Consider the following 25,950-nt stretch of genomic DNA (forward strand, 5'->3'; position numbering starts at 1 on the left):
TCATAAAAATATTGCACACAATGATATGAATATGTTATGCTTAGTAAATTATATATAAACTATATACAACAGCGATACAGACTCCGTGGGAGTAGTGCAGTAGAACTAACCAAACAGTTGCAATATAGAAATGAACTATTAAACATGACGTTGTTACACTACACTAAGCTTACCACCCCACCCACCCTGCCAACACAACATTAGTATCTAATATGGTTTGAATTATTGACCACTGTGAGTGTTCTCTCCAGTACATTTATAATGGCTGTTTCAAAATATCTTGGATATATTTTTAACTTCGGCAATTTTACTAACGTTTTATAAACTGCAAACAATAAAATATTTAAAAAGGTTGCGCTTACAGGAAACTTGACGGACGTACTCCGATATGTTAGTACACGCACCCACATTTTTCCAAAGCCCAGGTATAAAAATCGTCACTTCATTATTGATTGGTAAATGTGTAATCTAAAATGGTTAATACGTGTAGATGTAAAATCACCCATTACAGAATAGATGTATGTAATCCTAAATTTTCCCCTCATAAAAACAGTAAATTATAAGATACGAGTGTTGTTCTTTGTCCTCCTGACCTCTTGATATGGGTTCAAACTTCCAAGGTCATGCAGATTCTTCCCACCAAATGTATTCTTTCCTTGGCTCCGGTTGCTCATCGTATAATCGATTCCTATGAAAATGGAAACGCAATAGATAAATAATATGATTACTGTCCCACACACTTCACATTCGGCATGTTCGATTAAAGTGATATATATATATATATATATATATATATATATATATATATATATATATATATGTGTGTGTGTGTGTGTGTGTGTGTGTGTGTGTGTGGTAATGCATCATTGATTAGCCAAATGCTACAATTCCCAATACTGGCTCTCTCTAATACTTGTAGGTTTCTGTAATACAGCGATTTTAATATAAATCAAATATTTTCTATTTTTCTTTCCTGTTACTTATCAGCAGAAAAGGGAACAACTAGAACATGTCTAAGGAGATATACAGGCAAGGATACAGACAGACATTGCGGTCATTAGGAAGGAAAACGAATATATATGTTCAAAGACGAAGAAGATACAAAGTTAAGCTCAACCGAAAATCAGTCTGCAGGCTTCAAGGCCCTCCGCTTTAATGCCAGCCCGTACTCCGTCAAGTGAAAGAAATCTGTCTTCAATCGCACTGAATTCGTTAGTTTTCTCATCTCTTTGTACCCTCTTGGAAGTCTTGAATACGGGGTTGTCAAGTTCATCACTCACAGTACTTGAAGCATTGTACTCCTCCACTTGTATATCAGATGAGATCGATTTGATGCTGTCACGGAATCTGAAAGATTCTCACATTTTCATATTGCAACAAATGGTAGCACGTTATTAATTAGGTTGTCAATAGCTTTTCTACTTCATTCCACCATCCATCCTGAATCACTTCTCCATCCAATAAGGATGCAATTCAGAGCCTAAAGCTTCATGCTTATGATGATTGTAGTCTCTTCTGGACGGATACAGGAATATTCCCATATCTGACACCAACTATTTAAATTAGGTACAATTTAAATACCATTTTTACATACTCTAGCCGATGTTGCTTAGTGACTGAATTCTGAACCAGCACCCTCATGTTCGTGTGTTATAATCTAACGATTAACAGACCGGGTACACTGTGCATGACTAGGCAAGGCACTTAGCTCCCATTGCCTCGATATTAAAAATTGGACCATACAAATCTAGCAGGCATCAAATGTTTTGAATGCAGTTCAGCAATTATCTAGCAAGCAGTCATGTTGTAAAACAGTGTCCATTACCTGAATGATATTTAACTAACTTGATTGAAGACTATGTAATAATGTTTTCAGTAATAACAATATTTCTGAAGAATGGAAGCAAAATGAAGTGTTTCTCTTCTTTCTTGGTTTATTGATATATAGGTCCGAGAGAAGTGGTTTGCTGACGGTGGTACTGGAAATAACGTTAAATTCGCGAATACATTAATATCAGAGGGTATTTATCGATGCCTTTTAGCTTTTTTACAAAGAGTAAATGAAGTCGACGAACTTTCATGTTTGTTTCAAATTCTTTTCTGTTGCGGGATTTTAAATCTGCGATCTGTAAAACCGATCGAAGCATCTGATACATGTGACCAATTGTAGCCAGTGTGGAATTATTGAATACATGCGCCACTCTGATAACATTGGTGTCAGTAGCAGCTGATAAGCACAATGGAAACGGTTCGTCCTCCACTATTATCGGATGATGCTGTTACGAGTCTATGCACTTAAAATAAGTGACAGAAAAGAGCGAAAACAGCACGCTTTGTGAAATTTAACAAATAATTTATTTCCTTTGAATGCAAAGTGAAAAATGAGGGAAAAAAAGAACTTACATACAAAAATAATCAAAGAATTAAAGACACAAGTCCTAGTAATAAAATGTCCGGAATAAAGCTCATTTAAAATCCGAATAAATCCAAACTTGAAGGTGATGAGGTGTCTGTTATAGTCTACGAAGTGCTGATGTGTCAACTGTCTCTTGTTGAATCACATAAATATTATTTCAGGTTTGAATTCAGTACAAATTCAAATTAATGTCTTTATCCAAGAGTTTTGTCAGAGCACTTTTGTATTTCAAGAGAAAGTAATCACTTGAATTCAATCATTTGAAGAAAATAAACTGGTCACAACATAATACAACTTAAAGTGCTAGATCTTAAAGCACGACTGGTAAAATTCTAACAGTCACTAAATAATATAGTTCTCTGCTTGACCTCAGGTCACAATTAGCAGTTTCTAAAAACAACATTACCTGATGGAAAATAGCCTTCTAGAATGACCTAATGAGCCTTGTTTATTTACAACACCATTACCTACAAAATTCACTTAGAAATCTCCAAAGCCCTGACCCTGATCAACTTATTTACTCCTTCTTTGTTTACCTGAATAATAACCCTGATAATAAGCTCATACACATAGAGCATAATGAAGCTATTATAAGTTGTTTACCTAAATGAAAGACCAAACAAATTATACAAAAGTCATTCAGGTCAAGCAGAAATGAACTCAGTTTCGGAAAAGGTCAAGTCCAGCAAACAATGTTACATTACAATAACATGTAATGAAATAAACAAATAAAACCAACAAACAAACAATTAAATTAAATAGATACAACAGATACCTGTAAATTAATGAAGAAACAACAATGCATTTTGCATATTCTATTGTTATTTTTCCGATATTTAATATGCTATTTGATAACAGGTTCTTGTATAAACTTGGATTTTTAATTTCACGTAGATGAATACTTGCAAGTTGCGGTAAAACCTTGAACGTTATGCGCATATGCTGGATACATACATTCCAATTTAGCATGAACGTAGTTTTGTTTATACCCAGGGTCTAACAGGAAAGTGTCAAATACATATTTCAGGTTGTAAATTTACACTTCAGTGTCCATGTAACTCTTCTGGGTATGTCAATATCGCCTTTTATTGCCTCACCTTAGATCGCTAGATATGCGATTCTCAATGATTAGCATGTACGTTTGAGCGAAAGGTGACACAGCAAAAAAGGTAATACATAAATATTTGAAGTGTCTCGATAAAAAGACTAAAGCATCGATTAGATTTCTCGAGAAAAATATATCCTACAGATTGAAATTTTGCGATTTCGTCTATTTTTAGCGCTATGTGGTGACTATACACTTCCGAATTTGTTATGTGCCGCTGTTCCCATTTACCAAGAAATATTAAATGGCGGGCTTAGTCCATGCTCGAGGCATATCCTGTTCGCACTGTATGCATATCGTCCTATATTATACATGTTTCGGTGCCACTAGTGGCCGTGTGGTCTAAAGCGCTCACCGTTCCGGATCGCTGCCGTCTCACCTCTGTCTGCGTGGGGTCGAGTCCAAGGCTCGGCTAGGGTGGGTACGTGGGAAAGCCTGCCAGTAGCTTCTCGTGGGTCGATGGTTCTTCTCTGGGTTTTCCAGGGTTCTTCCTCCACCTGTTATACTGGCCGCCATGTATAGCCTATCTTGTGCTGAAAAATGGCGTTAAACCGTAGAACAACAACAACAACATGTTTCAGGGTCTCCATCTGACGTTGAACCATGCTATGCACTTATCGTATGTGCACTGTACACACATCATCCAACGTTATAGCTATTGTAGTATATTAATGGAAAACCATCCGTGCGCAATTGAACCAGATCATTTATACGCGAAACAAATGTAATTTTAAAAATTCTATAATACCAACAAGTTGTATCTTACAGTTAAGCATATATTTCCAAAGCCTACCAAAAAAACATTGGTGAATTTCAAGGAGAAATGTGCTTTTCCGAGAAAATATCTTATTTTAGACCCTTTCGTTTGTCAGCGAACAGGTAATAGCAAAATGCCTACGCAATGAACATGCTACTATGCCGTGTCCCATACTGGTTAGAAACAATGTTATGAGCGGGCTGCATTTGTAAGCAAATAGAAACGATAAATAAAAAAAGCGAAGATAAAACTGTGGACCGAAAAGAGGTGGAAAATAATCAATATCTGGCAAAATACTACTTGTTCCCTGTTACAATATTCAAGATAAAAATTCAGCGACGAAGTTCAACCGTGGATTATGTTTCAACGTCTTCTAAATTTATCGATTGTATTTGGAAATGCTTTCAAGACACAATGTAATTACTTCTAGCTGACAAACAGAATAAACAAATCGATATGCATGTAGCAAATTAGACCTTTAGTTTCAGCTTTAAAGATAAAGAACCCTGTGAAATGACAGACATATATATTCGATATTTTAAATCCAGTGTGTAGCTACAGAAAAAACAAATTTTAAATTTACCTGCATGAGCACAGATACACACCAAGACACACACGTATGAGAGAGAGAGAGAGAGAGTATGTGTGCATGTGGGGATCCCGAAAGGTCTTGCTATGTAAGTCGCTGGCTCTTCCTTTCAAATCACTCACGTTTTACTTTTGTAAGCGTAGGTTCGAATTACGGCTCGGCCAAAATAGAAAGGTGAGAAAGTTTCTCAGCAGGCTTAGCGTGGGTCGAAGGATTTTACACAGATCAAACTGGTGTTCGTGTTGCACCAAATAATCTTGCTGCCATGTATGTTAAATTCACAATACCAAACCAATTATGTATATATATTTAACGAGATGCCTTTGTAATTGAAATATGTGTCAGTCCGTACTTCGAGTTTTTAAAGTTGATAAATAAATAATCCAACACTAGTATGGTTTAATATATTTGATGCTTTTACACATTATGAGAAAATATGCTTCGTAAGAGGTGTATTTGTATTTCATTTTCGTAATTGTGAAATTAATACTGAACACATAGGTAGTCTCCATCTTGGTTATGTGAGATATAGCAATCTTGATGTGGATCTCGAGGAAGAACGCGAGATTCCGGTTAAACGAGACAATTTGTTTTTTTTCTTATTCAATTTTCGTTATTTGGAAGTGACATGCTTTAGTGTGTTTAGCATCTCTCTCTCTCTCTCTCTCTCTCTCTCTCTCTCAGGTTCTGAAATTTTGGGCATTTAATACTCCATGAAAAAGAAAATTTTATTTCCTTAAAACATATAAGAAAAACGTTCAGAACTTAAGAAATAAAATATCCCTGAACCAATATGTGAATCTTTGACCCCCTTAAATGTCTCCTTACTGAATAGCTAATAAGAGTCAAAAATGATTCATAGGCTCAGAGACATTACTAAAGAGGGAAACTAATAAAATTGTGCTTGTTTGGTGACCGTTGTCTTTTTTCAGACTATCGTCTGATGATATATAGTGAGATCAGCATATATGGGACAATACCGGAACAGGGAGACTATGAAATTGAAAAGTATCCTTTAAATACAAGGAATAATTTTACAGGAGCATTTATCCATAAAATAAACATTTTTCGATATGCCTCAAAGGGTTTAAGAGGCAAACAACTTATAAAGTTTGTAATAGCCAGGTGAGCATGAAGTTTAGCATATTCGATGTTCTTTATATAAGGGTCAAATGATCATTATATCTCTAGATACATGTATGCTACTGACCCAAATCTACCGACATTCCAACTTCCTGTTTTAAACATTTTGCATATCACCAAAGTATTATGACGCATTGAAAACTTGCATGGTACACTCATGTCATCTGGCGTATTGAAAACCTGCATGGTACACTCATGACATCTGGCTATTGAAAACCTGTATGGTACACTCATGATATCTTGCGTATTGAAAACCTGCATGGTGCACTCATGACATCTGGCTATTGAAAACCTGCATGGTACACTCATGACATCTGGCGTGTTGAAAACCTGCATGGTACACTCATGACATCTGGCTATTGAAACCTGCATGGTACACTCACGACATCTGGTAAAATACATTTGTAATTGGCCAGTTTCATTCAAGAGAAATCAAATTAACATTTCCTTGAACGGTCCTATATTAGCATGGTCACCTTTAACATATGTGATTTTGTTGTTTTGTATTGTTGTGTTTCTTGAAAAAAGAGAGATATAAGGCTTAAAAAAGAGAGTAGCTATTTTAAAATATAATTTACAAACTATAGATATGGACACACCCTTTAAAGCCGGAAGAGTTTCGTCCATTCATCCTGTTGCATGTAGAAAATACTTTAGTGCGGCAAAATTCTCTATCTCCGCAATGCTACTCCACCGGAATCTGAAAGAAAGGTAATTCAAAGAGTATATATATATATATATATATATATATATATATATATATATATATATATATAGAGAGAGAGAGAGAGAGAGAGAGAGAGAGAGAGAGAGAGAATATATATATATATATAGAGAGAGAGAGAGAGAAAACTTACAGACTGTATGTTATCTAAATTGTTCTAAATAGATTCAAATAAAGTAGTTATAAAAACAATATATTGCGCCTAATGGTTAAAGTCTATCACGATGGGAAATTAAATTTTCTTTTTACCGGAGTTTTAACTTTCGAACAGGTTTATACTAGTAAAACTTTTGTAATGTACTCTTCTCAGTGCACGAGGAATGTATCGACCTTTCACGTACATGAAACGTTTTCTTACTGTATTCATCTCACGAGAAGAAATGTTTCGTTTCGAGTAAATAATTAAATTCATGCGTTTTTGTTTTTTGTTTAAAAGCATTGTGCTGGGAGAAGGATGATTTAGTTTTCCTCTGGCGCTGTCAGTGAAGACTTCTACAGGAAGATTTTGCATTCAGTTCCATTTATCGGAAACTGTAGCATATGGGGTAATTAAAATTTAGGTCAACATGTGCTACTTTTCGAATTATGGGCAAGAGGAAACGTGAAGTGACATATAAAGGAAGACGTTCTTTCAAGTAATACTGAAATCTTGCTATAGTATTCGCACACCCTCCCGTTTGTTTGTACCACCAACCACACAGACACCAAATTATAAAACGAAAATAATCAAGGATATAATAAATGTAGAACACTTAAGTCATTCCTTTCATTAATTTATAATTTCTAACCTGACTGACTCCAACGGGTCCTTTCACTGCCGAATTATTGGCGTTTGAAAGCAAACCGAAAATCCCGATAAAAACAAACCGACAGACTGCAAACTATCCATTCCTGGTTTCTAGAATAATCTGTCAGGAAAAAGTCTGTCGTCAGAGTCCAATATTTGCAATGTCTAGTAATAGAATTTCTAACACAAACTGAGCAAATAAATAGGAAAAATTCTTATATACATGTCTTCAAAGAGATGTAACCCCAAAACGTACCAAATTATTGAGTTTGTGAAAGAAGGTAAACTACATCACATTTTATGTTGCTTGAAAATATATACTGGCCCAAGCAAATAGGGTGATCGTGTTGCTAAAGAAACTCTTGTTCGATTATAAACGCCAACAGGATGACAGAGCAAAGTACAGACTTCTGAGTTTGTAGATGTGTTTTCCGATCGATTCCCTTGCTAGTGAAGATTTATTGAATGTTGCAGGCCTCTGGCCCTTGATACAAAATACGAAGCAAAACCTTATTTGAAAGAGTGTAGTCTGTTGAATATACATATCCCTATATGCCCTACTGTAACTGAGTTCTTAATTGAGAAGCATAGTGTAAATAACATCAAAATGTATTTCATCCCATCTACATAGACATCGTATATATAAATATTTGTATTAAAGGAATAATATACACACGTTTACATAGATATTTCTCCTTACTTTAGTAAGTGTTTAATAATCAATAAAAACTGATATTCGTCTTTTACATATCTTGCATTTTTAAAATCCTCAAGACCTGTTTATGCTTTTCTGTCTTCCTTCGTGACAATTAAGTCATATTTCATTCATAATTTGTTTTCACGTCTCCCGTAATCGGGCTGGTAGTAGGGGCGCCACTGATAACTGTGTGACAATCTCTCCGCATTTTACTACGTTTTCCGCTGCTCTTTGGGATGTTACAAAGTCCGTGTCTGTCCATTCTTTGATATTATCTTCATATCTCTTCTTTTGCCTTCCTCGTTTCCTCTCGCTGTGCCCTGAAGAATTTTATTTGACATGTCACATGACCTTGAGACTTTTTATACCATTTTATTTCGTTTCTTTGGGGTGATAAGCAGATCTTCATGAGGTTCAATTACGCCTTGGATTCAAATGCGCACTTCCTCATTAGGGATGTGGTCTAAGTATAAGATTTTCAGGATCCTTCGACACTATCTTATCTCAAAGGCATGGATTCTACTCTCTAGTTCTGCTGTTAGGTTCCATGTGTCACGTGCATACAGTAATATGAACATGAGAAGGGGGCACATAAACATATTGTTGTATCAGAGTGTGATGGTGCTGCTGTACAAAATTGGCATCAGCCTATCCATTGCAGTTGTTGTGTGCGCAAACCTGGAGAGAATCGCAGGTTTCGAACTAGGCATTTGACGCTTGTCACTGTGCCCAGCTTCTATCCATTCGATTGTGTTTCCTTTTGAACGCCCCTCAAGTTGTTTATCATTAGCTTAGATTTTCTCAGCACTGATCGGCATCTCTTACCTTTGTGATGCTTGCTTGAAACGATTCACTAAGGTTTCCATTTCTTGTTCATCTCCTGTTAAGCCACCGATATCATCAGCGAACGGAAGGTTGTTGATTATTTTGCCTCCAGCACTGACATTGCCATCATGGTCTTTCAAGGCGTCGAACTTAATCCTTTTCAGGTCGATGTTGAAGAGAGTGGATGAAAGAAGGCAACCCTGTCTGACTTTGACTGCGGTTCTGAACCAATCTTCTATGTTGCCATTTTGAAGAACAGCGCTGGTCGTTTTGTGATATCGGTTTTATATGTTTCTGCTTAATTTTGCGTTTATGTTGTATATCCGCATTATGGTCCACAAGACTGCAAGCCATACCCAGTGAAAAGTCTCTTGGAAGTCAATGCGGACATTATGCTGATGCTGCAAATATTTTTCACACAGGATTCAAAAATTGAAGATCTGTTCAATAACCTGCATGTTCTTTAGCAATGATGTATTACGCTTGGGGTGGCAGTCTGTTGAGGATGATTGTACACATAACCTTGCTTGTATAGCTGATGAGGCTGATTGATCGATAGTTATGGCACAGCTATAGATTCCTTTTCTTCGAAAGGGTGATGGTCAGAAATTGGGTCCATGGAGTGGGACATTTTCATGTTTGCCAGATTTTGTTGCAGATTGTTGTGATGACACCTATAATAGAGGTTCCTTCTGCTTGAAGACGTTAAGCTGGTACATTGCCTACCCTAGCTGACTCCCCTTCTTAAGTGTCTTTACAGCAGACTCTACTTCTTTGATCAGGATCGGGTGGTCAACCTCTGTTGTGGTCAGTTGGAAATTTAGTCAAGCTTGGTCTCCAGATTTCTCCTGGTTGTAAAGCTCTGCATAGTATTCCGTCCATCGGTCAAGAATATATTGATCTTCTGTGAGACTCTTACCAGCCTTGCCTTGTTTCGCTGTTGTCAAGTCTTTAAGCAAATGGTATGCCATTTGACTGTTATTCTGGTCAGGGTTTTCTCGACTTCTTTATAATGATCCTCTACTCTACCTTCCTTAACTCTCTCTTTGCTATTCTTAATCCTGTTGTTTTCTCCCTTTACTTTTCTGCTCCTTTAAGGTCTCCTCGTTTGCTCCTCGTTTTTCTCCTCACATCACAGCGGTCGAGAATACCTGATGTTACACAGGGCTTATTTTTCCTGCTATGGTTCCCAAGGAAATCGCTGGCTGTGCCTATTACTGCCGTCTTGAACGTGGTGATCAAGGAGTCTATGGTTTTTTGTTTTTTTCTGTAGGACCCGGAAGTCATGTTAAATAAATATAAATAGTGCAAGATAAGAGTAGACGAAGAGTCAAATAATGTTTCCGTCACAAATAATATTTTTTTACTTACTATATTAAGCATTTAAAAGAACCTATAAATGGTATATACACTCTTCAGTATCTACCATAAACTAATCTACCTTTTAATTACTCACTGACTTATTAGTATCCAATTAGTCTTGGAAGAAATGTAATCTCTTACATCCAGTGGAACAATTTTCACAATATACTATTCCTTTTTCTTCTTTGCTCTTGTTAATACTCATACATATTGATACTATATTGCCTCTTTTTAACAGGTAAAACATGTACAGCAAATACGCAACACTCACATGTTTCGTTTGATAAATCCAACTGAAAAATTCTTACCTATTCGGTCCTGTCACTATATCCGAGGCTAACAGTTGACATGTACTTGATGTCCTGAGACTCTTAAGAGCGCATATCTTGGTCGTTCAATAATAAATCATGACAGAGTTTAATGCATGTAGTGTACTTGATTTCAAATGTTGCATATTTCTCATTGGCGTCCTACTCTAGAGGAAATTATCAGGGGAGAGACGAGGGTTAATTTTCTGCCCTCTCTATATAGCCCTGTATAATGGTGGAGCTAACCAGCTTTGTTTAAAATGTCTTGGAGTCACGTTGTTGGCAAATTTATAATAGTTTCCATGTTTTGTCGCGCTATTTTTATAGCATAGATCCATTTCGTATTTATGTTGTATTTTAATAACTCGTAAAGAGTGGAAGGTATATGTTACATAAATTACACGACCGTCAACGGAAAGTCAAATTCCTTAATTCAATGGATATAAAGGAAATTTAAAATTTTAAATCCATATTTTTTAGACCGTATATAATCTAGTTTTAGAAAAAATAATGATTGTGCATCTGTAGGTGTAGAGATACAAGAATTCATTTCTTCGAAGTATTGCAGATAACAAAGTTCACCTCGTGAGGTGTATTTCCTTATCACCGAATAGTGAATCACTGATTGCCTTCTTCGTTTACAGTCGTGCGCTACATGTAGAGGTAAAATTCTCCATACTAGAGTTAATCGCTCGCGACCTTGAAGCCCTTTCGATTGTTGGTTTGTTAGTTTACTTTTTTGTACGATTTGAATTTTCGACTATCACTGGGAAACATATCATCCCCTCTAAGATAAAACGGGATCGTACGCATTACATAGAAGTCGCCAATATATGTAATCACTTTATTACTCTTAAACATTGTTCTGAGAACATACTTCAGTACGTTTTGTCAAAATCGCCAATTTCTCTAATATCGTGGATTAATTTAATTTCCACAAAAGGGTATCTAGGAAACAACCTCTTCATTTCTGACAGAAACAGAATAGCCAATGCTAATTTCCTGCCTGACAGAAATTGAATGACCAAAACTAATTTCATGTCTGACATGAAATGACCAACGCTTATTTCATGGCTCATTCACAAGAAACAATATCAATTCTAACTGTGTTGATTCAAACCAAAATAAAAGGTACACTGGCAATTTTACCCATTTCCTAATAACTCAGATCCCATATATCTGTCCACTAATGGCATGATTTAATTCAACGAATTATTCAAACTTACTCCTTTTTGCAGCAAACAAAATGTACGTTACTACCGTCAAATGAGATGAGACAATCCAACACCGTCTCCATAAACGTTTATCTCGCCAGACGTAAGGCATTTTCATGGCAATATGTAGCACGCTGTGTTTTAAAACCCATAAATTTACAAATAATCATGACGCAAACACTATTGATGACACTGTTATAAACTATACAAAGCTCACATACTTAAGTGGAAAATGGAACATATCTGCATCGATAGTATTTACTACACAATAGCATTTTATATACTGACGTGCTAGCTCTTAAAATTTACTTCCAGGTATTGTCTTTGTTCTTAAGGAAGGTTCATGAAAATGCTTACTAAATATTTTGATTAATATGTTTTGAAAATCTACCGTATCTACCATGTACGGATCATATTGTAGATTGAAATCATATGATTATCACGAAAACATCAGAAGATCACCAAACGAGTTGAAAAAGAAAAAAGAACCGATATTATGACATTAATGACAGTCGCTGATGACGACTGGCAGTGATACTTTCGAGCGATTTATTTTGTAGAAATAGCAGCAACAAAAACCCCATTCTGGTGTCGAGTGATATAAAATATGCTGCTTGAATTTTCCCATTAATCGTTTTGCAGTGTAGTCAAATTATTTGGCCATAATAGAATGTACCAGAATTTGTGCTAAATCTTCTGCAAGGTATCTGATTTTTCCCCCTTTTATCAAGTTATGAAACAGACGACAGCACATTCCATACCCTCTTGTCATTGACTGTTGTATAATATATATATATATATATATATATATATATATATATATATATATATATATATATATAATTGTTGAGTTAATATGTACTTTCATTTCCAGATATTCATTTAAGCTTGTGCAATCGCTATCACTATACATATAAAATCTCTCCTCAAACTCTGGAAACTTATTATGCTCTATAAATTATTTCTGTACAGAAACAATATTTCTTAAAGCGTGCTCATCCACTGTAACTGTACATACAAAACATCTCAAAATCTGGAAACCTATCTTTTTCAAGTAATATGTGAAAGGCATATAACGCATGCCATTTCCATGATAGTCAATACAAGGCATATAACGCATGCCATTTCCATGATAGTCAACACAAGGCATATAACGCATGCCATTTCCATGATAGTCAATACAAGGCATATAATGCATGCCATTTCCATGATAGTCAATACAAGGCATATAACGCATGCCATTTCCATGATAGTCAATACAAGGCATATAACGCATGCCATTTCCATGATAGTCAATACAAGGCATATAACGCATGCCATTTCCATGATAGTCAATACAAGGCATATAACGCATTCCATTTCCATGATAGTCAATACAAGGCATATAACGCATTCCATTTCCATGATAGTCAATACAAGACAATCTTAGGGAAATTTCGATTCATCTTCTTGTACGTCAGGAACCGACCACTGAAATTTCTGGAAAAATTACTTCTAGCCCTAAATAGCATGAACTAATCTTGCTCTGTCCTATAGGCAAACGAACTAATCTTGCTCTGTCCTATAGGAAAACGAATTAATCTTGCTCTGTCCTATAGGAAAACGAATTAATCTTGCTCTGTCCTATAGGAAAACGAATTAATCTTGCTCTGTCCTATAGGAAAACGAATTAATCTTGCTCTGTCCTATAGGAAAACGAACTAATCTTGCTCTGTCCTACAGGAAAACGAATTAATCTTGCTCTGTCCTATAGGAAAACGAACTAATCTTGCTCTGTCCTATAGGAAAACGAACTAATCTTGCTCTGTCCTATAGCAAAACGAATTAATCTTGCTCTGTCCTATAGGAAAACGAACTGATTATATTCATCATAATATCCCAGCCCCTACGATGAGAAATTTAATTGTCGGTCACAAACATCCAATTAGAATTTTTTAAGCTATGACCGTGGTATTTGTCAATAATTCACTTCGCATAAATATATAACTATCGCACGCTCAAACTATGTAAATAAAAATATGTCAATGTCAGTAACTTGATGATTGGCATTTTTGGGACGTAATTGGTCATGACAATTGCCAGATACGACGACCTATTATCGGCGCATGCCTTGGTGCATATTATGCAGTTCGGTCACACAGTTGAATGATATCACACTCGCTATAAGCAACGTGCCATTGCAAAAGGAAAGTCATTTGTTTGCCCTTTTGTCAGAGTTGAGTCTTTGCGAGACTGAGCAGTTGGAACTATCTGTCTAAATAGGAATCTGCCCCAATTAAAAAACAGGAGAAAACTGTAACGACTGACACGGGAACGGATTGCAAAGACGATGAGGTTGGACGCGATGAATGAAGAATACGTACCAACATGTAGCATTCATGAAATCCATGCATATTTCGTTAAGCAATTTTAAATTCACTCCTAATTAAGCATAGTCAATTGTTTTTAATGATTTTGTGCAACTTGATTTTGACAGCAAAAATAGATTTAATGTAGCATTTAGATCACTTCTGGCTACTTACCTATATTAAATACAGCCTTCTCTGCTTTGCATTTAAATAATATAAAGCACATAGTAATGGTTAGAATATTATTAAACATTTGTCAGTAGTTTGAATATTATTATCCACATATCATTAGTTTGAATATTATTAAATTCATGTCGATAGTTTGAATATTATTAAACACATATCACTAGTTTGAATATTGTTAAACACATGTCAGTAGATTGAATAGTGTTAAACACATGTCCGTAGTATGAATAGTGTTAAACACATGTCCGTAGTATGAATAGTGTTAAACACATGTCCGTAGTATGAATAGTGTTAAACACATGTCCGTAGTATGAATAGTGTTAAACACATGTCCGTAGTATGAATAGTGTTAAACACATGTCAGTTGTTTCAAAAGGATTACATGTATATCAGCAGTTTGAATATTATTAATCACATCTGCATTTTGAATAGTCTTAAGCACATGAAACTGACGCTCAACACTTTATAATCATGGATATAATTTTTATGTACATGCTTGTACATTTAATAATGTGTCAGTCAAACCACTGACGATATACACATCTTGATGACTTGTAACCAGTCACAATATTGACATGTCGATGACTTGCAAGAACTGACAATGTATACATGTAGAAGACTTGTAACGACTGACTATATATACTTGCAGATGACTTGTAACCACTAAGAAAAAACACATGTAGATGACCAGTAACCACTGACAATGTAAACATGTAGAAGACTTGTAACCACTGACAATGTAAACATGTAGAAGACCTGTAATCACTGACAATGTAAGCGTGTAGATCACTTGTAACCACTGAAAACATTCGAAACTAATGGCTTCTAAGCCACAACAGTAGTGAATAGGGGCACCCTAGGGACAATCGGACTTACCATTAAAAACACCCTTGGGTCAATCTGGGAACAATGTAAATTTAACATGGGAAAAATTGCTGGGTCAATCTGGGGACAATGTAAATTTAACATGGGAAAAATTGCTAGGTCACTCTAGGGACAATGTAAATTTAACATGGGAAAAATTGATGGGTCACTCTAGGGACAAGGGGAATTGAACATCGGGAATAGAGTTTGGGTTTGTCTAGGGACAAGGGGAATGGAACAGGGGACTATAGTGTGGGTCTGTCCTAGGGACAATGGGAATTTAACATGGGGAATAGATCGTGGGACTGTCTAGGGACAATGGGAAATTTAACATGGGGAATAGATCGTGGGACTGTCTAGGGACAATGGGAAATTTAACATTACGGAAACCCCTGGGGGATATAACCTCAAGGGAATTTAACATATGGAAATTGAACATGGTGGGTCTGTATAGCGTCAAGGGGAATTGAACACGGTGGGAATGTCTAGGGACAATGATGGTAGAGGGTCAAACACAACAGAGACAGAGACAAACATACACTAGTACAAGCGTGAGATTTATATATAAAGCATTACCAAGACCTGAAATCTTGCTTGGGTGTTCAAAAATTTGCATAATTGTAATGATGCTATAAATAGCTATAATCAAGGAAATGCTCAACGACAAAATGGATGCGACTAAAAGTAACGCTAAAATGACGAAATTGTCCCAGAATTTAAAGGAAAATAAACATATCCCCGAAAATTAAGTAACAATGGTTTAGACTAAAATGGATAAAATTAGTAACTACTTGCAATATCAACTTGTGTGACGATCGTGGATAAACACCCATGTATCTATTTATAGCTATAATCAGCTGAAATTCCTATGAAATCTCACTATCTATTTATAGCTACAACTTGTGGGTTATTCCTTTGGAAAACCCCACTATATTTTTATAGCCTCATCTTGAGTGACGTTCCTGTTTATGAACTCTAGTACATATGTATAGCTACAACCTGTGGAAAACCCCAAGTCCATATTTATAGTCTCTAAATTTCCAACGTCAGTGACGTCACTGTACTGGAAACTAGGGGATAAATGGCAACAGTGTTGCAAGTGGCTGACCTGAATACGCGCTACTGTAGGTAGGTAGGTAGAATGTATTTGATAGGGATAAAGGGAGTTTTATAGGGATAAACAGAGACCAATACACACACACACACACCTCAGAGGGAAGAAGAAAAAACAAACCCAAAATATAATATTCACACAGGGAAGAGGAAAAAAACCAACAAATATACTATCCAGACGTTCTTACACTAACACACACACACACACACACACACACACACACACACACACGCACGCATAGATCGCAGTATAAAACCAAAATTAAAATATAGCATCCATACAAACGTACGCGAACGCATACAAACCCCAAATATACTATCCACACAACGTCGCTAACGCGTACAAACCCCAAATATACTATCCACACAAACGTACGCGAACGCATACAAACCCCAAATATACTATCCATACAAACGTACGCTAGCGCATACAAACCCCAAATATACAATCCATACAAACGTACGCGACCGCATACAAACCCCAAAAATATTATCCACACAACATCGCTAACGCGTACAAACCCCAAATATACTATCCATACAAACTTGCGCGAACGCATACAAACCCCATATATACTATCCATACAAACGTACGCTAACGCATACAAATCCCAAATATACATTCCATAAAAACGTACACGAACGCATACAAACCCCAAATATACTATCCATACAAACGTACGCGAACGCATACAAACCTCAAATATACTATCCACACAACGTCGCTAACGCGTACAAACCCCAAATATACTATCAACACAAAAGTACCCGAACTCATACAAACCCCAAATATACTATCCACACAACGTCGCTAACGCGTACAAACCCCAAATATACTATCCATACAAACGTACGCGAACGCATAGAAACCCCAAATATACTATCCACACAACGTCGCTAACGCGTACAAACCCCAAATATACTATCCACACAAACGTACGCGAACGCATACAAACCCCAAATATACTATCCATACAAACGTACGCTAGCGCATACAAACCCCAAATATACAATCCATACAAACGTACGCGACCGCATACAAATCCCAAATATATTATCCACACAACATCGCTAACGCGTACAAACCCCAAATATGCTATCCATACAAACTTGCGCGAACGCATACAAACCCCATATATACTATCCATACAAACGTACGCTAACGCATACAAATCCCAAATATACTATCCATACAAACGTACGCGAACACATACAAACCCCAAATATACTATCCACACAACATCGCTAACGCGTACAAACCCCAAATATACTATCCATACAAACTTGCGCGAACGCATACAAACACCATATATTCTATCCATACAACGTTGCTAACGCATACAAACCCCAAATATGCTATCCATACAAACGTACGCTAACGCATACAAACCCCAAATATACTATCCATACAAACGTACGCTAACGCATACAAATCCCAAATATACTATCCATAAAAACGCACGCGAGCGCATAAAAACCCCAAATATACTATCCATACAAACGTACGCGAACACAGAAAACCCCAAATATACTATCCACACAAACGTACGCGAACGCATACAAACCCCAAATATACTATCCACACAAACGTACGCGAACGCATACAAACCCCAAACATACTGTCCATACAAACGTACGCGAACGCATACAAACCCCAAATATACTATCCACACAACGTCGCTAACGCGTACAAACCCCAAATATACTATCCACACTCGGGAGGAAGAAGAAGAAAAACAACTTAATATACGATCCACACAACGTACGCGAACACATAAACACACACAGACACACACACACACACACACACACACACACACACACAGGGAAGAGGAAAAAACAAACCCCAAATATACTATCAACACAGAAGGGAGATAATACAAACCCCAAATATACTATCTACACATGGAAGAGGAAGAATACAAATCCCATACTTACTATCCACACGTAGGTGAGATGTAAAAATATAAACCCATATCTACAATCCACGCAGAGGGAAGAAGAAATAAATAACCCAATATACACTATCCTCAAAGAGGGAAGAGGAAAAAGCCATAATATACTAACCACACAGAGGGAAGAAGAAAATCATTATACACTATCCACACGGAGTGAGGAAATAACCCTTTATATATACTATCAACAGAGAGTGAAGAAAAAAGCATATTATATTCCATCAACACAGAGTGAAGAAGAAAAAGTTGTTTGAAATCACCTAAGCCCTCACCTGCAATGACCAACTCTGTCAAACACACACACCCCACCCCCACCCCCAACACTACAAAACCCATTTAACCCGTTATTTTATGGCATCAGTGTGTGATTTAGGAAACATCAAGACACAAAATGATGGATGAATAGACTGACCATTGTTTACCGACTTGCATGCCTAAAGATCGTCCGTGAAAGAAAACATCCTTCCATTTCAAGTTAAACTAAAACATGATCCAGAGGGATAGAGAGAGGTGAAAGAGCACAATTTCATAAAGCGTGAGTAAAAACAAAACACGCCATCCTTATTATACAATGTCAAGACAAGAGACACTTACATTTTCTTTCTGGTCTATTCTCTTTTAGAAGGTAGTATGAAATTTCACATCAGGGCCATTGCATCGGCTCACATTGTCAATTTTTTCCATTTCCATGTCTTCACTGGCACAAGGTCTTCCTCATCTTCAATTTCTTCTTCTTCTGAATCCCTCTTCTCTTTTTCGTCTTGTTTCTGTTTCTTCTCTTTTCTCGTAGGGCACTCTGAATCCCAGTGTCCTTTCTCACGACAACGATGTTAGGTATCTTGACTTTTGTCTCTCTTTCTTAGACGAAACAGGTATTTTGGAGACAAATACCCATTTACCTTTGCAGATATAGCAAACTTCATTAGCACTTACACACTTTCGTATGACTCATCAAATCAACGACCAACAGAGTAAGTTTTGTTGCCAATTTCGTCTGTGAATTATGCTTTCGTATGACTTTTAGCAAATATTTGACCAGCAGGTCGATCTGTGCTGACTCTTCTATATTCTTGATCGTTTGAGAGTGGAATGAATACTCTGACGCTAAGACACTCTCCCTATATACCGGGACCTGCTGCGTATGAAACCTAGTCAAATGTAATTTTGCAATAAGATGAAACGATTTCATTGAGAAAGTAAAAGGCAATGATGTACCGTATCGCCTCACACAAGACCTGAAGTGATAGTTCAAATCCGTGTCAGCGATTTCGAAGACGACATAACTGAGCTTTAATCAATGCTCTGCATTTATGCCACAAAACCACGAGTCCTGATTCACGCCAAAAGAAATTTCGTTCGGTCCATAAAAAATAGTATCACATCTGAGAAACGCAAAAACGAACTTCCAGAAAACTGAGAACGATGGCTTACACCTACAACGTAAATTTATGAGTTCAAGTAGTGCGTAAAACTTAGTCAAATTAAATTTTTATAGCCAAGACGAAACGATCTATTTTCGAACAAGAAAGCAGACACCAAGCGACAATGGCGATCCGTGTCACACAACACTTTTCAAAATGTGTATTATTAGAGGTTTGTTCTAGCGATCTGCACGGTTAAATTAAATGTTGATGTATTTTGCAATACGACGGACACAATTTCCATGGGATCGCCCATGGTATGATTGTTCGTGCATTAGTTTAATTTTTTTAAATATTTTTTTATATAAATCGCCTATAGGATAGACCCAGTAAAGCATGGCCATTCTCGTTACTGTGTGAATAGCTACTCAAGTCAATTCGAAGTGAACGCGGTAAGAAAATAAGTATAGCCAATGAAATGGCTTACAACGGCTGATACATTGTTTTGTTCTAGGACTGTGTGGCATAATAATCCCTATGCTCTTGCGTTGTTACCATTACAGTGCAGATAGACTGGAATGTGAACTTATAAGCCCTCTTTGTGTATTGTACCATTTCTTCTTACCACATCAAAATACTGAGCGTAACAGTATTGGTTCGCGTTTTCAAGCTGACCATTTTTTTATATCTTACTTAAACATTTTAAGATAAACACTCACACTCACATCGGTAGAGTCAGAACAGACGTGTTACAGTATTGAGGGGCATGTTATCTTTCTTTTTTCTTCAGACTAATAAATTTGGGGTTTGCATGAAGTAAAGAACCGAAAGTACAGTGAACCTCAAGGATGATGACCCAATCTGTCTGTCTATTGATGCGTGTATTTACTTAAGAAGAAATATGACCTCTAAAACACAAAGAGATACGGCAAGCATGATTAGAATGAACACAACGATGTTTTCCTTCACGCCCGTGTAATTTAGAGTTTCAATCCTCTTTCAAGACAAACTTGGTCTCCTTTTGTAGGGCTTGAAATAAAAAAACTGAAAAATCTTAAGCACTTTGCTATAAATAATTTCATCAACAGACTAAACAACATAAATACCGTTACAACACCAGAAAGCCTTAAATCTTCTATCAAAAAGAAATGCATCAAAAAATTAAAGATTAACGATAACTAACCAATGTCTGCAGTGTGGCAGTTTATAGTGATGTCTAGCACTGGGGCATCATGTCGCAGACATGTAGCATGATGTCCCACCCAGACACATTATCCTGACACCAGGCCAACCAGTCCTAATACTAACCTATTAATGTTGAGCGCTAAGCGAGGCTGCTGTTAGTACCATTATTGTAAGTCTTTGGTGTGACTCGGCCAGGGATGGAACCCACGACGTCCTGCATCCAAGGCGGACGCTCTAATAGGCCATTGTAGCGGTCGTATAATCCAGTACTTGTAGGGTGGCGCTCTATAGTTTCGTATTTTGCGTAGAATTTTAAAGAAAAAGAATTTCTCTGGTTTTCCTCACTGGTTATACTGGCATTTTAAAAAATATCTTGTATATCTTAGGTATAGTTCAAAGAACCTTTAATTCCCTTTATTTTGGTGTATGATTGATGGGTGTATTATGGGTTATAGAGTATACAGCTTGGCCTTACTCCAGATGTGCACCATTCAAAAGTACTAGCTCCATTTAGTCATTTTCACTTTCTGAACTTCAGAGGTAAATTATACAAAAAGGAGGCGATAACTTTTTTTACATCTTATATATTTGTTAATTCATTCACTGCACTTTCAGAAGCTGGTATTGTCTAGTCTGGCAAAATTCATTTTCTCTATTTCAATAGCTGCTATGGATAGGGTACTTTAGACTAATTCAGGCTGATTTTTTTAACACAAGGGAGCAGTCATTTTCGTTATCAGTGTGCTTAGATTGTGTACAATTTCCAAAAGTACAATATCCAAAGCAATGTTAGCCACATTACATTAAGGTAGCATAGAGCTATGGCAATATTCTCTCCACTTTGCACGTTTTAAATACAAACAACTTCACCTTACATAAATCACTGTCTCAAAAGTACACAATAACTGGTGAGCGCCCCTTAAACAGTACACTAATGGTTGAATAGCTTAAAAACAAGCTGTGGAGAGTTGGAGGTAAATATGGATGGAATATTCATCAGAAAGGTCCATACTAGCACATGGAAGTAGTAAATGGGGGCACCCTAGCGTCAAGGGGAATTAGCATTACAAGACCCCTTGGGCAACTCTAGCGTCAAGGGAAAATTAACATGGAGAAAAATCGTGGGTCAGATTAGCATCAAGGGAAATTAACATGGAGAAAAATCGTGGGTCACTCTAGCGACAAGGGGAATTTAACATGGAACTATAGTGTGGGTCTGTCTAGCGACAAGGGGAAATTAACATGGGAATAGAGTTTGGGTTTGTCTAGGGACAAGGGGAATTGAATATGGGATTTTTTTTTTAAATTTAAATTTAAATTTAAATTTAAAAAAAAGGGGTAGGCAATGGAAAGGCTATCTCTTTTCGAGAAATATGGCTGGCCCTGAAAAGGGCCTTTGGGTTTATGTTAATATTAATATTAACATAGATGGCATCTGTCACATCTTCTTCTTCTTCTTCTTCTTAAACTCCTTCTAACACATCCTTGTCTTTCTATGTAAACTCTCCTCATCCATTGACTAGTATCTGTCCTATCAACAACAGTCCACTTGGATCTGACATACATGAGCATGTCCGTCCTAAACATGATGGAAGACACAAGGGTGGATGACTCAATGAGCGGGTACAAACACAAACACACAAACACAAACACACAAACACAAACACACAAAAACATAGGCTAAGAAACAATAAACAAATCCATAATCTACTATCCACACAATCGTACGTGAGCGGTTACAAAACCCAAACTATACTCTCCACATACGCTAAGAAACAATAAACAAACCCATAATCTACTATCCACACAATCGTACGTGAGCGGGTACAAACACAAACACACAAACACAAACACACAAACACATACGCTAAGAAACAATAAACAAATCCATAATCTACTATCCACACAATCGTATGTGAGCGGTTACAAAACCCAAACTATACTCTCCACATACGCTAAGAAACAATAAACAAACCCATAATCTACTATCCACACAATCGTACGTGAGCGGGTACAAACACAAACACACAAACACATACGCTAAGAAACAATAAACAAATCCATAATCTACTATCCAAACAATCGTACGTGAGCGGTTACAAAACCCAAACTATGCTCTCCACATACGCTAAGAAACAATAAACAAACCCATAATCTACTATCCACACAATCGTACGTGAGCGGGTACAAACACAAACACACAAACACAAACACACAAACACATACGCTAAGAAACAATAAACAAATCCATAATCTACTATCCACACAATCGTACGTGAGCGGTTACAAAACCCAAACTATACTCTCCACATACGCTAAGAAACAATAAACAAACCCATAATCTACTATCCACACAATCGTACGTGAGCGGGTACAAACACAAACACACAAACACAAACACACAAACACATACGCTAAGAAACAATAAACAAAATCCATAATCTAATATCCACACAATCGTACGTGAGCGCTTACAAAACCCAAACTATACTCTTCACCTACGCTAAGAAACAATAAAGAAACCCATAATCTACTATTCACACAAACATACCTTAGCTCTTACAAGCACCAACACACAAACACATACCCTCACACTATCTTAAAAAAGAGTTAGTGTTTATATTCACACTACTCTACCTACACATTGGCAAATTGATGGTTATTTCTTTTCTAGAGTATTGGGTAGCCCTGAAAAGGGCTGTTTTTTTTGTTTGGAACTTCATGGACACCTGGTTAATGGTGGCACCTTCCAGGCCTGGCGCCGCATACACATCTTATCCCCCAATTACATTTTACCTTTTGGGGGGAGAGAGCAGAGGCAGGATATGTCGCTTCAGAATCCCAATTTTCGCTCTCTGGGATTCTGAAATTTCTTCTTCTTCTCTCCTTTTCCTCCTCCTCCTCCTCTTCTTTGTATCTTCTCTCCTCCTCTTTGTATCTTCTTTCCTCTTCTTTATATCTTCTCTCCTCCTCTTCTTTGTTTCTTCTTTCCTCCTCCTCTCTTATCCTTCCCTCCTCCACAATGGCTTCCGCGGCCAGTTCATTTAATATGCGCCTGGCATATTCCACATGCACATGAAGTTCCAACAGTTTCTCCAGTCTCGTGTTCATTTTTGGTGTTGATCAATCAACAAGGGTAGCTGGACTGCCGAACGAGTTTCAATTTATAGTGAAAGCGCGGACGTGAACGAAAACATCCCCTAAAAACATAAAATTGATCTTACCTAGATCATGACCATAAAACAACGCGCCGACCTAAAAGAAACACTCACTCACTTTTTTATGCTACCCATCACTATTTAAAAATTTTTATAAATCACTTCAATAGACTATCCACATACGCAAAGCAATCCAATCTAACTCCAAATATACACCTCAAACACCAAAAAAGACATCATTTTAATATACTATCCATACCAACTTACTTAACCACTTACAAACACAAACACACAAACACATACCCTCACATTTTTTTAAAAAAGAGTTAGTGTTTATTTTCACACTACTCTACCTACACACATTGGCAAATCGATTGTTATTTCTTTTCTAGAGTATTGGGTAGCCCTGAAAAGGGCTGGGTTTTTTTTTGTTTGCTATGGCATTCTTTTTAGTTTCTAAGAATGCGATGTCCTCTGAGGATAGACTTTCTGGCGATAGGTCTGCTTCTTCGGAAAGAGAAGAAGAACTCTTTGGTGTCGATACGACAATCGACAAAGCCTCTGTCAGCTTCAGGTTGCTGCTGCTGCTCTTGTTGTTGTTGTTGCTGCTGTCTCTGAAGTCTGTACTTCTCTGTCCATTCTTCTTTTTCCCTGTTCATTTCTTCTCTGAAGAGCTCTTCTATCAGGTCTTCAGTGATTTTTAACATTCTCACATTCTCTATTTCTTCTGGCTTCGGTATCAGACTGTGTCTGACCCTATGCAAATTCACGTAGGCTTCGTTGAGTTTAGCTAGTTTGGAGCACATCTTCGTAGGAGGATGAGTCGACAATGGATGGTTAGACTGGAAACAACCCGGTTCTTAAAGTCAAAGCGCGGACGTGAAGGAAAACATCTCCCACACGGTTTTTGAGTCGCAACGTTTAGTGAGTGTCATGAGAGGGATAGTAAGAAATGAAAGAGCATCAATCCAACATTCTTATAGCTAAACAAAAGACAAAGGCATTTTTTTTTCAAAACACAACTTTTTTTATTCAAAAATCACTTAACACTAAACAACAACTCTAACATTTTTAACAATAATCCAACAATATAACATCAAACAATTTTTTCAAAACACAACATTTTTTATTCAAAAATCACTTAACACTAAACAACAACAACTCTAACATTTTTTAACAATAATCCAACACTAAAAGTTTCTCCACTAGGTAAAGAGGGATAACAGTCTTCCATGGTTTCTAGTAATCTAGGATGACTTCTCTCAAACTGTTGATTTCTATGGTATTATCGAATTCTGCATACAGGATGACGTTCACCGTTTCATCGGGGTCTCGGTCTTTAAACTGAATTTCCACACGAATCTGGCCGGATTTTATAGGGTGGAAATGTCCCTCGTCGCTGCCTTGGTCTGGAGTGAAATCGAAAGCCCACAAAGCGTAGCCTCCTGCATAATCCTCGTACGTAATACCGTGACTGGTATTGGTTCCTAACTGTCCGGTGGCTTCGTACAGGGACAAGTACGATCTCAAGTAATTCTTCTTGGTAAAGTCAGGTTCGAAAGGTCGGGTACACAAGGTCTTGCCATCGCGACTGACTTCGATTTTGGACACGCCAAAGTGTTGAAAGTAGAAAGGATTTTTTTCGGCAGCTCCGTTGAAGGCTGTATTCTCGACGATAACAACGATCAAACGTTTGGGTAACTGTCCTTGGAACAGATGATCTTCGATCATGGATCGCTGTCCCTTGGGAATGGTGAAGGTTTTCACTTCCACGCGTCGTATGGGATACTTGGCAGTCGTTCTGCTCAACGTCTGACTGATGTCGTTTCCCACTTTAGGTAACACTTCCACAC

At 37.1% G+C, this 25,950-nt stretch overlaps 1 protein-coding gene across 9 annotated transcripts in view; it reads right to left on the reverse strand.

The window, feature by feature from the left end:
• LOC149783433 (uncharacterized) overlaps positions 1-10,843 on the reverse strand; it is a 33,652-nt gene extending 22,809 nt beyond the window's left edge. Inside the window, exons 1-4 of one of the 9 annotated variants that reach the window (XM_089931662.1) lie at positions 10,714-10,842; positions 6,610-6,710; positions 1,118-1,347; positions 594-688 (exon numbers count right to left, since the gene is read on the reverse strand). In XM_089931662.1, the coding sequence (XP_089787788.1) occupies positions 594-688; positions 1,118-1,347; positions 6,610-6,641 (357 nt within the window). In that variant the 5' untranslated portion in view covers positions 6,642-6,710; positions 10,714-10,842. The other 8 variants (XM_089931664.1, XM_089931660.1, XM_089931661.1 and 5 more) reach the window with 8 other exon arrangements.
• Between the last annotated feature and the right edge of the window lie 15,107 nt (positions 10,844-25,950).

This window comes from Sinohyriopsis cumingii, chromosome 14 (assembly GCF_028554795.1).
Source record: "Sinohyriopsis cumingii isolate HCF-2022 chromosome 14, ASM2855479v2, whole genome shotgun sequence".
NCBI lineage: Eukaryota > Metazoa > Mollusca > Bivalvia > Unionida > Unionidae > Sinohyriopsis > Sinohyriopsis cumingii.